The sequence below is a fragment of the Terrapene carolina genome, unplaced genomic scaffold (genome assembly GCF_002925995.2).
Source record: "Terrapene carolina triunguis isolate 2854851 unplaced genomic scaffold, T_m_triunguis-2.0 Scaffold88, whole genome shotgun sequence".
Taxonomy (NCBI): Eukaryota; Metazoa; Chordata; order Testudines; family Emydidae; genus Terrapene; species Terrapene triunguis.
Window position 1 is genome coordinate 17,835,923 of NW_020664439.1, and position 12,260 is coordinate 17,848,182.

Genomic DNA, 12,260 nt, shown 5'->3' on the forward strand with positions numbered 1-12,260 from the left:
GTTATGAGAACATGCCCTGCTCTCCTGACAAGACCCTGCTGAGGGATCTATGTGAGTAGATTCCTTCACTCCTGATTTGGACCTTGTGGCAGGAGGCACACGCCTTGCTGAGTCAGACTGATGTATGGGGACGGATCCCCCAACATGGGTCAGATTGTGGCCTCATAGCCTTTTACATTATGTGCTTCCTAAGGCAAAGCTCCTGCCCTTCCTGGGCACAGCTGGGGAACAAATGGCAAATACTGAGCCTTGATATGACATGGGCTTCCCCAAAGCAGTACAAGCAGCATTAGTGGTAACTGCTGATTGAGAAGAACAACAGGCAGGAAGCACAAATTTTTAAGCCTGGACTCATGGGCATAGTTCAGTACCCAAACAGGGTACGGAAGGAGGGAGGGAGGGAGGAAGGGAGAGATGCGCTCACCAGGTCAGGGAAACGGACTAACCTCACTCAAACACTAAAACAAAACAAAACAACAAGATCTTTAAAACTCTAGAATATAAAAACTATTTACAAATATCTAAGTATCTTTTTAGAGATAAAGCTGAAGCTTGGGACACCGGAAGTTCTGCCCCAGACCATGCAGATGTGAGACGGAACTGGAGACACAGTAGGTCCATCCTGCCCCACCCTTTATCTCCTTGGTCGGAGGCATGAGATGAGTCATGGCGCACGTGCAGACCACCGGACAGTGCTTTCAGAACTCTCCAGCTCCTGAGCACATGTACCCACGGTGGAATACTCATTGGGACCAGCACTTGAAGAAAAATATTGATTTCTCACGTAGCAGTAAATCCATTTTCCTCTGACTAAACTGTGAGAGACAATCTTCAGTTTAGGCTTAAGAGAATTAATCCATGAACATGCCAAGTTTTTATGCATGAAACAAAGCAAGTTTCAAGAGTTTCAGTTTAAAAATTTGCAAGTAAGTATTATGCACCTCCACCTATAATTTATATTTTAAAATAGTCTTCTTGAAATTCCAGGTTCAATGCTCACTCACTGTGGTTATATTTACAACTGTTAGTTGAAGACAAATGCCAGTTGCATAACTGCTCCCTTTTTCTGAGAGAGAGGCCAAAGTTTTCTATTGCCTCTTGAAACTTTACCAACATTGGGACAAGTGCTAGAAACCAGCAACTTCCAGCAAAAAGGGGTTACCTGAGCATTAATCCTTACCTGCTCCCTGTTCCATTTCCACTTGGAAAATCATGCACTTTGACAGGAAACTGCTCCATCTGACTGAGACAGTTGTTCATTTTGTGGACTAATGCCAACAAGGGTGCATTTCCTACTGGCTCTAATCTTCCAAGAGATTCTTCTTCAGGAGGCTGAAGTTGAAGGCAACACATTTTTTAGTTATATTTTCTATTGAACAGCTTTGTGAGCGTTAATATGTTAATTTAGCCATATTGTTATGCAAAATAATTTACTTTAGCTATTAATGCAACAGCGTTCTCTGAAGCTGCTAAGTGCAAAAACTGACAGCAATACTTATATATCACTAATTATTTGTTACTACCAGGTTCTCTTTACTGCATTTCCAGAACAGCACATTGTCACTTATTTTTAAAAAAGATAAATTCACAACTTAAATATGTTTAGATAATGGGCTTTACAAATTATTGCACAGACTGGTTCATGTGGACAACTGCTTAAAAACAGAGGCTGTTAAGCTTTTTGATTTGCCTTACTATAAACACTGATCATACGTTAAAGTATACAGCGTTTTCTACAGACATGCTCTTCCAAGTGTCCTTCATTTGATATTGAAGACCGGAATAAAATTGACACATACTAGGTCTTAAAAAGATCTTATGCATTCTGAAACAATTAAGATTTTTTTAAAATGCAGTGTCTCTTGAAATTTCTACAATATTAAGATGACCTAATGGTCAACAAAGATAACCAAAACTGCCAAACGATTTGCTACACAGAATGACATCTTTACTTCTAAGTTTACTAGAACCCAGTAACAGCCTTACATATTTAAAATATTCACACTCCTTCCCACCCTTTTAGCTATGGGCATTAAGTTTAATGGAAGTTTCAGATCATTCTTACACATTTTCATCTTTCAATTGTGCTTTTCTTTGATGAGCCAAACCAATCGCTTACATTACTCCCAAGAGAAATGAACAGAAACAGTCAATTGCTACTGCCTGAATGTCCCCCCTCTCCATTATGTGGATCTTATCCAGTGGCTCTCTTGGTCTCCCCAGAGGCAACTGACCATTCTGGAAAATCTTATCACCTGTTGTGTGGTACTTCCCCAGTGAGTACAGTCTTTATCAGAGAGGAACAACAGTAGCTCTGAACTTAAGCAGGCCACATGTTTTGTCTTCTATTTTTTTTTTTTTTTTTTGAAGTTGTCATATTAGTAAAATGCCAATGAGGCACTCATGCTCTGAAGGTAGGGAGGTTGCTGGACTGCAAACAATCATAAAGAAGATATATATTGCTCACTACGTAAAAACACTGAAATGAAAAATACACTGAACTTACTGGAGAAGAAAAAAACACATGAAGGAACCTTTTTAATCTGACATCCCTGCTTACAGCATCTTTTTCACTTTTAGATGTCAAGTAAAGCAGCAGCTGTTTAACAAACCCACTATGCTGGATTTCGAACGAGGAGACATCAGACTCAGAGACTATGCTACGGATTTCTACAAGGCACTCAGCTCCACCATCCACCTGAAAAAAAGCATATTAGGGTAAGGTTCTGTACTTTAGTACCCTCAGCAGAACACCCACAATTAGTATTGCCCAAAACAGTGATTTTATTTACATTTTCCTGCTGCTGAATGGAAGACCTATACAAAAGGGGAAATAATGATGGAAAACTGTAACTTACTACAGGCAAAGCGCTGACAATTCTGTACTAAGTAAGTGAACTGAAAACACAGGAAAGTAATTTCTATAATTGAAATGAGAAATCTTAGATATTACTTGTAACAATATTTAGTAGCAAGATCACAGTTTGTCCCATTTAGAAAAAGGAGCCACTAATACAAAAAAGTTATACAAGGTGCTGTTGTGTGTTTCTCAAAATACAAAGGAAAGATATTTAATGTTCTGCATTTCATAATGTTTTCCCCCACCATGCTGTGTAGGTCACTGTTTCCAGTTTAAGTGTGTGTGGATTTTAAATTAACTCGAAGCCTGTGCCATACAGTCCAACAAGAATCTCAACTGTAACAGCTGCCTTGCTTTTAAGGCTGTCGAGGAGACAAATACAGCACAGGAGTTGTTTTGTTCTAAAACTAGAATCTAATTTCTGAGTGGATCCTAAATTTGGCCAAGATGAAGGAGTACTACTACCTCTTCAAGAAAATGCTATGCTTTCGCACTCATCTCTCTGAAGTCCTAATCATGCCACAGATTCTATGAAATTTTCAAAAAAATTGATCTGAGAGAAATTTAATAGTGCTTTACAGCCATTTAATTATAGGAATTTTAATAACTGAAAGTGCTACACCGCTACCTCGATATAACGCAACCTAGTATAACAAATTCGGATATAACGCGATAAAGCAGTGCTCCGGGGGGGCGGGGCTGCGCACTCCAGTGGATCAAAGCAAGTTCAATATAACGCGGTTTCACTTATAACGCAGTAAGATTTTTTGGCTCCCGAGGACAGCATTATATCGAGGTAGAGGTGTATTTGAAAAATCATTAAATGGGGAAAAATAAGAATTAGAAATGAAAGTTAAGTCACTTAAGAACTTATACAGAAGTAAGGTTTTTTGATACATTAAGTTTCTCAAATAGTACTGCTGCACCTTTATTTGCATACTAAAACTCCTTTGTTACAAGGTGATGGCTCTTGGATAGCATAACTAGGATGATGTTTGAGACACTATCTAGAGAAACTAATAAGTACTTCCTTATGAGCATAGCAATTCTTTCCCCACTTAACCCTTTTCATTGCCTCCAAATCAAGTTTCCATTTCTAACCTGAAGGTTGAGTTGTTCAGTTGCAGTGCAAAGTCTCTGTAATACATTTAGTGCAGGATTGCTTCCATCCATGTTTTCAGAGTTAAAATAACGCTCCACAAATTTATGGGCTTGTTCCTTAATCCAACCCTTAATTTTCTCTCTGCAAGAAAGTATATAAGAACAAGCTGATAAATGCATGCCACATTTAACATTTGCACACTAAGTATATACACACACACATATACACACACACATATACACACACACATATACACACACACACTCACAGCGCAAAGCAAGTGTAACAAGTTTTCAGATGATATGCAAGTAATGCTTGGGAGATAGGGAGCACCAGTTCCCATGTATGTGCTCTCTGACCACAATAAAGTGCTCCTTCTCTCCAGGACAAACCTGTAGGATGCTAGAAAGCTCTCCCATGGCTTCCATTTTCTCCATATCACAGTTCTTTCCCCCCCAGGTCTAAATTTTCCACTCACCAGGCACTCTTCTTTCCTACCTATTCTCTTTCAATTTCTACTCTGCTTCCTTTCCCTCCCCTTCTCCTCTACCTATCAACTTTTCCCCATCTTATTTTCTTCCTCTCCCACACACGACTCCACTGCTTGCTCTCAGCATTCACCCAAAGAGGCTAATTGCTGAAATTCAGGGCATCAAGTAACATTTTAAGTAGTTTGATTTAATCCTTACTGAACAGAGTTTTACTTCTTAGAACAGAATGTATTAAGTTACCTGTTGTTGGATATGGTGTCCTTTGAGGCAGCCCTTGCAAGACCACTGACTCCTGCTGTGCGTGCTGGTTCAATGTTGTTGCTATTGGACTGTGTGCTTAATCTCCCCCAAGTTTTAGGATTCAAGCTTGCCAAGAAGGAAGATTTAGGAGACTGAGTAGTTGTGGGGCTTTTAGCTTGGGGGGGGGGGGGGAAGGGGAGAGGAGGGGGAGAGAAAAGGAATGGGATAGAATTAAAATTAAAAAACACATTCAGAGATACCCAAGTTTCCAAGACTCCTCTGTTATACTGTCAGAAGTATTTAGTACACATTAAATATTTGAGATTGATTAGTGGGCACAATGCGTGTCTTTTCATTTATCTAATAGTCTTCATGGACTACTTCGCAGTCTATTCTAAAACTAATTTACCTTGATTGTCTACTTTGTCATCATCTCTTGGAGGTGAATACTTTGGCCTTCTGGGCCCACGTTTTGGCAGTCGTTTTCTCTTTAAAACATCACTTAGTCGGCTGTCAAAAGTTAAAAATAAGCAGCATATTACATCTACTTTTTACTTCATTGGAATGTGCTTTTTAAAAAAAAAAAAAAAAAAAGACACCAAATCTCAATGTTACATAACAACCATGAAACATCTAACTGCTGATCTTTGGGCACCCACAGAATGGCAGCATACCATTCACTTAGTTTGGGATCAATATTCCCAGTTTTTGAATGATTAAGAACTTAAACATTGCACTTCCAAGTCTATTTGGTGGCGTTACGACTTAAGACAACAGCCTGACTTATGTCACCTTTCCTATTTTAATGTGCCAATGTATTTAAACCTTTAATATTAAAAATTAAACAAAAATAATAAAATAGTCGATTGCCATCAGACATTTACAAGTTTTACTAAGTATTACAGCAAGTGCTTTCATAAGGATTCCCCTTTTTCTCTTTCTTTCCCTCCTAGCCACCTTCAAAAAGGCACCACACATGGCACCAACCATTCCTTTAATGCTGGTCAACACTGTCCTCAAAATGGAACAGTAGCCCTCATGCTTTCAGGATCTTCTGGTTTATTAAACTATGCAATGCTAGGGTGTGTTGCATCTCTTTACAAGAAGATTATCAGGTAGCTAATCACATTTAATACACTTAAAAGAAAATTGACAAATGACAACTTGAACATTATGAAAATTTTACTTCCTTAATGCAATACACTAAATTGAAGTGCATTGTTGCTGCAGCAGCCAAAGTCAAACACTTTTTTCCAGGATTTTCAAAGTGTTGGTAAAATAATACAGGAAACTTGAGTAAATATTACTTTTGTCTACACACAGGTAATTGGAGATCTTGATTATCTAATCATGACAAATTATGTGTTATGTGAACAAAAATAAATTTAAGATTTAAAATCTTGATTGTGTTACTGATCACAGTGTGATATTTACTTAACTACAGACTATAGCCATAAAGCAGTGTAGTGTTCTTGCCTTAGGCGTTCATAAAATATTAATAGCTTTCAGCCTGATCTTTAATGATTCTGAGCAAACTGCCATTGCAGTCAGAGTTATGGGTCATTGCTGACTCTCAGAATCAGGCCCTTCTTCAAAACACACACAGATTGAACACTTACCCCTGTGGACTCAGATCCAGAGAGTCTTCCCGGCTGTGTTGTAAGCTGGGAGACCCCAAATCTGCAGTTGCATTACTGGCAGAGGTGGCTGTCCCAGTGCTTATTGTTGTAGTGGTACCCAGCGTTCCTGATCCATTAGTGCATGCTTTTGGTGGGCTCGTCAGCAAAGCCTCAGACTCTGCTAGATTTTTCACTTGGTGCATCACCCCTTTCCAAAAGTTAAAAACAAAGTGTTTATGCTAATTTTTAGACATGCAACTCTTGCAAATATCGATACGTACCCCCTCCCCTAAGGATTGTATTCAACAGTATTCTGAAAGTATCCCTTAAACTTCATAGGAAGTATATGGTTATTGTACTAGTCAGGATATCCAAAAAGAAAACCAGTGTCAAATTGTCATAAGAATGGCAGAGAATATCAGTAGATTGGCAGGAAATCCAGACTTTTAAAAGATATGATTACTTGGTATATGTCAATGTAATTTCAACAAGTATTCTTAAAGTCTAAAAATAAGTCTGCTTGCTTCAAATAAGTCTGCTAAAACTAATCTGAAAAACTTTCAGAAAAACAAGCATTTAATGCCAAGAAAAGGTTGATTACCATCTTCCCCAGTCATATGGCTAAGGAAAAATTTGCATGGATTTCCCCTTATATTATTTTTATAGTAACCTCCATTTCTTGCACATAGTAGAGGTCTAATTTACACAGTTTAATAGCACAAGCTCTCAATTCATGTCTAAGAAACATACATTAGAATTTTGCTTATTACCTCAGATTAAGAGTAAATAATGGAAAAAAAAAAAGTACATTTACCTTCTCTTCTGAAGTAAACACTAAAAATGTCAGGTAATTTTTGCATTAAGATCTCTGCCATCTGAAGAGCTCCAACTACTATCTTAAGGTCTTGACTTGACAGCATGGAGGCAATATGACTAAAACAGAAAATGTCTGCTTTAAAAAGTTTGATTTCTCAAAGCTTTTTAAAATAAACCTTATTTATTAAGTTAGATCCTCTAAAAATATAGAGAGTAGCAAAGTCAAATGCAAACCCCTGTATCACACCTTTTATTTTTACATACAAATATTAAAAAAAGCTGATGGCAAGGGTGGCGTAACTTACAGTTCCCTTAACCAGCTATATCCCTATGCTTAGTCAGGCATGTGCACACATGCACGCATGTTGGTGGTGGTGGGAATTAGAAAAGATTCATCCCACAGGAAGGAAGTGGTCCCTGAAGAAGTTTAATTTCCATGAAGAGCTGCTAAGTCAGTGCATTGCCTCCTCACATACTAGGCTGCTCTGGTCCCTAAATCCATTCCTAGGGTACCAAGTTCGGGCTGCTTTGTGCTACCACCAACTCAGCTTATACATCATCTGCTATACGGGTCCTCTTTTACAGTCTGCACCATCAGAATATTAGAGTTAATCTGTCCCTAAATTTGTAGATAAGTTGGCTCAATAGTTTAGTTGTAGAAACTAAGGAAATGCTTGACATCACTATTTGACTATTATAGTCAGTGTAACTAGCATCTATCCATCGTGATTCTTTGGTTAAGATGTTTAAAAAAATGCTTACAGTTGGGCTCCTAAAAGGATATTTAGACACCGTTTGATTTTCAGAAGTGCTGAACACCTACAGGTCAATGTGAACGGCTTTGTTCTCATCTCAGCACTTTTGAGAAATAAGGTTAATGCCCAAGCGCTTTTTTAAAAAAGTTCGTTCACAAGCACAAAGAAACCCACCTCGAAACGGCATGATTTTTCAGTACATCCTTCAGAAGTTCAGCATCAGCAAAATAAATTATCCTAAGAATTGCTCTAAGGCACTTGTGTCTAACAGCAGGTCCAGCGGAAGAGCTGTACACTTCATAAAGAACACCAAACAATGTTTTAATAAAGGATTTAGCCAATTCTGGGTCCTCTTTCATTAGCTGTGCTCGAGCATCATCCTTCTTTAATTCTGAATGCCCACCTAGAAAAGAACACAGAGTGGACACCTGAGTCACTGTGCAGTTCACTTCACTTTCACTCTGGCATTTGCCTCTTTTTTTTAAAAACTGAAGTGGCAAGTTTAATCTCTATTTAAATTCAAGACAAGAGAATAAAGTTGTTTTAACAGATACATGACACTTCTGGTGGATCTAACACATTTATAAGAAGGTATCCATCATAGTATTCTACTCTTGAAAGATACAGTTGGGAGTTTATATCAATATTTCTTACAATAAGTTTTTGAAGTAAAGGAGTAAAGTAAAGCAAGTCTTCAGAATTTAGATGTTTAAAGAAAGTTTACTATCCTCATCTAAGACTACCCACACTAAGAAAATGGTATATACTTCAGAAAGCGGCAGGGGAGAATAATCTATTCCAACCTCAAGTTTGCCAATTTACACACAGCAGCTGATACAAAAATTTCTGGAACTACTTCTAGTTCATGGAATTAATATTGTGATTTATTAAGACACTTTAGTCAATAATTCACCTCTGGCTTAAATGTAGCCTTGACTCAAGTAATCAAAATAAAGTTTGAAGTCCCAAATTCAAAAACATACAATTCTGATTAGCTGAGAAACAGATAGCACATTGAGCAATATAGTATAAATAAGAGACAGCCAGAGATGCAGGATAACTCAAAAGCAGTACTTACTGGTATTACTATTGGCTAAAGGGTTAGGTTTTCTCTGAATGGCACGTGCTGTTCCAGTGTCTTCATTGATTTGCTGCATAGAATTGAAGTCAATAGTATAAACACGCCCCAGGGTAGACAGACTTATCTCATCCTCCCCAACCTGATGAGCTGCCTGAGAATGAACAAACACAAAATGAAGCAATTTAAAAATAGAAATACTGACAGGTAAGAGATCATTTTATAAATAACCTTGTCCCACAAGGGATGGGAAACAAAACAGAGTGCTATATCCCATTTTACAGTGTGCTGAATGATAGCTTGCTTAGAAATTCTGTCTGACAGATACATTAGCATGTTAGAAAACTTTCAGAAAACTGTCCTTGACGTGAAGGCACTTTTCCATTTAAAAATGAGGGTTTAATCATCCTACTTGGCCTTGCTCCATAAAGGAACTATGACTCCTATAAACAGTAGTTAGCAGTTGGGATGAGATACCTTTTGAGACTCTCCAATGATTTGATCATGTCCTTGTGCATTCTGGATAAAATTTGTATCCAACCTCAGGATTCATATCCCAAGGCAAATGAAAGTTAAGAGCTTGGATGCCTCACCTCAAAATCCTAAAAGGCACTGTCTGCACCACCCTTGGTTACTAAATAGCTCTCAGTACAAAATAAGGGTTTCAGTTGAGGCCTTTAGGTCCTGCCGAAGTGAAAATTCAGAGTACTTTGACTGCTCTGTGAACAGCAAGATTAAGAGATATTCCCAGAGTGAGAGCTCTTAAATCAGAGGTGCAAAAGTGCAAGGTTCTGATAAACGTATTATACAAGTAGCTGACTAGATGTTTAATAATTCACTCAGTTTTGAAGGAATACAGAAATACTGCATAATCAAGCATTTAATTTCACATTTCAAGTATGAAGCTGTGATAAGGTTAGCACTTATATTAGCCAGTGTACAGTTTTACAACAATGACGGAGAAGCGAAGCAGCATTCAAACCCGTACACCAACTGATATACTTAAAATGTATGCTTGAAACACTACCTCAATTATCCGGCTATCAATCCTGTTGTAGGGATGCCAGAGACCCCGGTCATCTCGCCACTGCCAAATTGCCCCATCTGTGTTTTGTGCATTTCCTTTCTTTAGCATAGTATCAACAGCAAAGATTCCTTCTTTAGGCAGGCAAGGCATCAGTTCACTGAAAAGAACATCAGATCAACTTTTGGTAACACTAATTTTTTTTATGTACCAGCATTAGTAGTTTGAAAACTATTAGCATTCATTTCAGTAATCATGAAATTAGTATGTCAACCAAACTTGAAACATAAGATTGTGTAAAAGACTTACCATATAAGAGAAGTAAGCTCATAAAGTTCTTGAGGACTTCGTGGAACAAGATCAATTTGTTCTTGACAACTCCCATTTGAGGCTCCACAAAGAAGGAAGTGAAGTGTTTCTGCAATATCTTTAAAACAATTGTTTTATAGTACAGTATTATCCCGGGGTCAGAGGATAGTGCCCTGATGTGACAGACACTGCACAGAATAGACAGTTCCCCCTAAAGAGCTTACAGTCCAAGTAGAAGACAAAGGGTAGGGAAAGGAATAGAACATACACTGATGGTTTGCAAGTGCCTTTAAATTTTTTTTTTTTTTTTTTTTTACAGGGGGTTTAGCTAAACAGAAAGAATGTAAGAGAGGGAAGACTGATAAGGAGGAGATGAGGATAGGGATAGAGAAGGAAGGAGGGGAGCATGCAGAGTACTGAGGCTGAGGTTAGAAAGGGGAGGGGGAAGTTGGAATAAAAGCCAATCAGCACAGGGGGAAAGAAAGAAAGAAAGAATGTCCTAAGCCAGAACTGCAGACAACAGCACAATGACACTGATGTTCTTTCACAGTATTTCTTAAGAACAGTGCTTATTTAATGCAAACTTTCCCACCCAATAAACGTAGTTGGAACAATTATTTGTAGTAACGTTGTGATGGAATTAGTTTAAGTAACTAGTATTGACTCAAAACTAGTTTAAACCTCCAGTGACAGTTGAAAGTTGAAGATAAAAAGAATTAAATTCTCCATCTAATTACACTGCGAACCAAACTTTGTATCCCAGTCAAAATATTGTGTCACTATTGCTTTTTCCTTATTCCACATATTTCTATAGGCAAGTGTGGTATATTATAGATTATGGAGTGTTTAATAAAGTCAGTAACATTTATGGACACTATGCTTCCCATTCTAATAAAAAGTACCATGCCAAAAAAAAAATAATAAATAAATAAAAAAAATGTGGAAGTACAGGAAGAACACATGCACTTACTTTGCTTCATAAGTTGAACTGCTAGCGTAGGACAATTGGAGCACATTAAGGAAAACATGCGCACCACCATGATGAACATTCCTGAGCTCAGGATGGGAGGAGTCACTACCAAGAGTTGCTGAATATTTGTGAGCAAATCCTTAGAGGCAACCTGCTGAAGCAAATTCTTAAAGAAAAAAAAAAAAAAAAAAAAAGGAAAAGCAGAGAATTTAGAAAATTCTATTCTGATTAAAAACATTTTTAAAAAAAGTACAAAAGAGAAACTACTTACCTCCTCATGTTGGAAGTTGTCCACTAGCCGTGCAAAACAGAGACAAGTGCTTTCTACTGACTTTTTGTCCTATTAAAAAAAACAAAAACAAAAAACACATTGAAAGATATTCTAGAGCCTGTATTAGATACAATTCTGCATGAAGTCCCCTTCCTCCAGGAAAACCCATCACTGAAACCCTACTTGTAGTAGCTTCCAATCTAGAAGTGATAAACTAACCCTCAAATTCTTTATGCCAAGAACACCTTCCCCAAACAGATTTCTTGGTATGGCTCACCCTGTAAGTCTATTAATTGAACCCAAGAATGTTACTCCATTTTAGATTGCAAAATACGAGTTTAATATATTCACACAATTTCTCAAAAGTGGAAAACCTAGAACAGCCTTAATGCTAAAGTTTAAAAATTTAAACAAGGATATACAGATACCACAGAAGACTGAAGTCTCACAGCGTGAGGTCAATCCTGCTTCCCAGGAAAAAAAAGTCACTTCTCCCAAAATCTTTAACGGTTTTCTAGTCTCTCTGTAATTTTGCTTCAAAGTTGCTCCTACATATAGCTTCTCCAATCGCCTTCTGCCAAATTGCTGAAATTATGCCAAATCAAACTTCTGTTTTTTGTGTGAGTAGTCATGTTTGCTCACTCACCTACATGCAACTCATCCCCAGTTTTTCTACCTTAAAAATAACCTGGTGTATACTTACAGTATGTACAAAATTAATAATT

The 12,260-nt window shown here is 37.7% G+C and overlaps 1 protein-coding gene across 5 annotated transcripts in view; it reads right to left on the reverse strand.

The window, feature by feature from the left end:
* The window catches only part of TRIP12 (thyroid hormone receptor interactor 12), a 165,562-nt gene that overhangs the window by 45,613 nt on the left and 107,689 nt on the right, over positions 1–12,260 (reverse strand). For all 5 annotated transcript variants that reach the window (XM_024210928.3, XM_024210912.3, XM_024210944.2 and 2 more), the window contains 13 exons: positions 11,536–11,604; positions 11,265–11,430; positions 10,295–10,412; positions 9,989–10,145; positions 8,962–9,115; positions 8,058–8,286; positions 7,127–7,245; positions 6,313–6,520; positions 5,103–5,203; positions 4,694–4,868; positions 3,962–4,103; positions 2,507–2,698; positions 1,181–1,332 (listed from right to left, as the gene is read on the reverse strand). In XM_024210928.3, the coding sequence (XP_024066696.1) occupies positions 1,181–1,332; positions 2,507–2,698; positions 3,962–4,103; positions 4,694–4,868; positions 5,103–5,203; positions 6,313–6,520; positions 7,127–7,245; positions 8,058–8,286; positions 8,962–9,115; positions 9,989–10,145; positions 10,295–10,412; positions 11,265–11,430; positions 11,536–11,604 (1,982 nt within the window). The remainder of the gene's footprint in view (positions 1–1,180; positions 1,333–2,506; positions 2,699–3,961; positions 4,104–4,693; positions 4,869–5,102; positions 5,204–6,312; positions 6,521–7,126; positions 7,246–8,057; positions 8,287–8,961; positions 9,116–9,988; positions 10,146–10,294; positions 10,413–11,264; positions 11,431–11,535; positions 11,605–12,260) is intronic.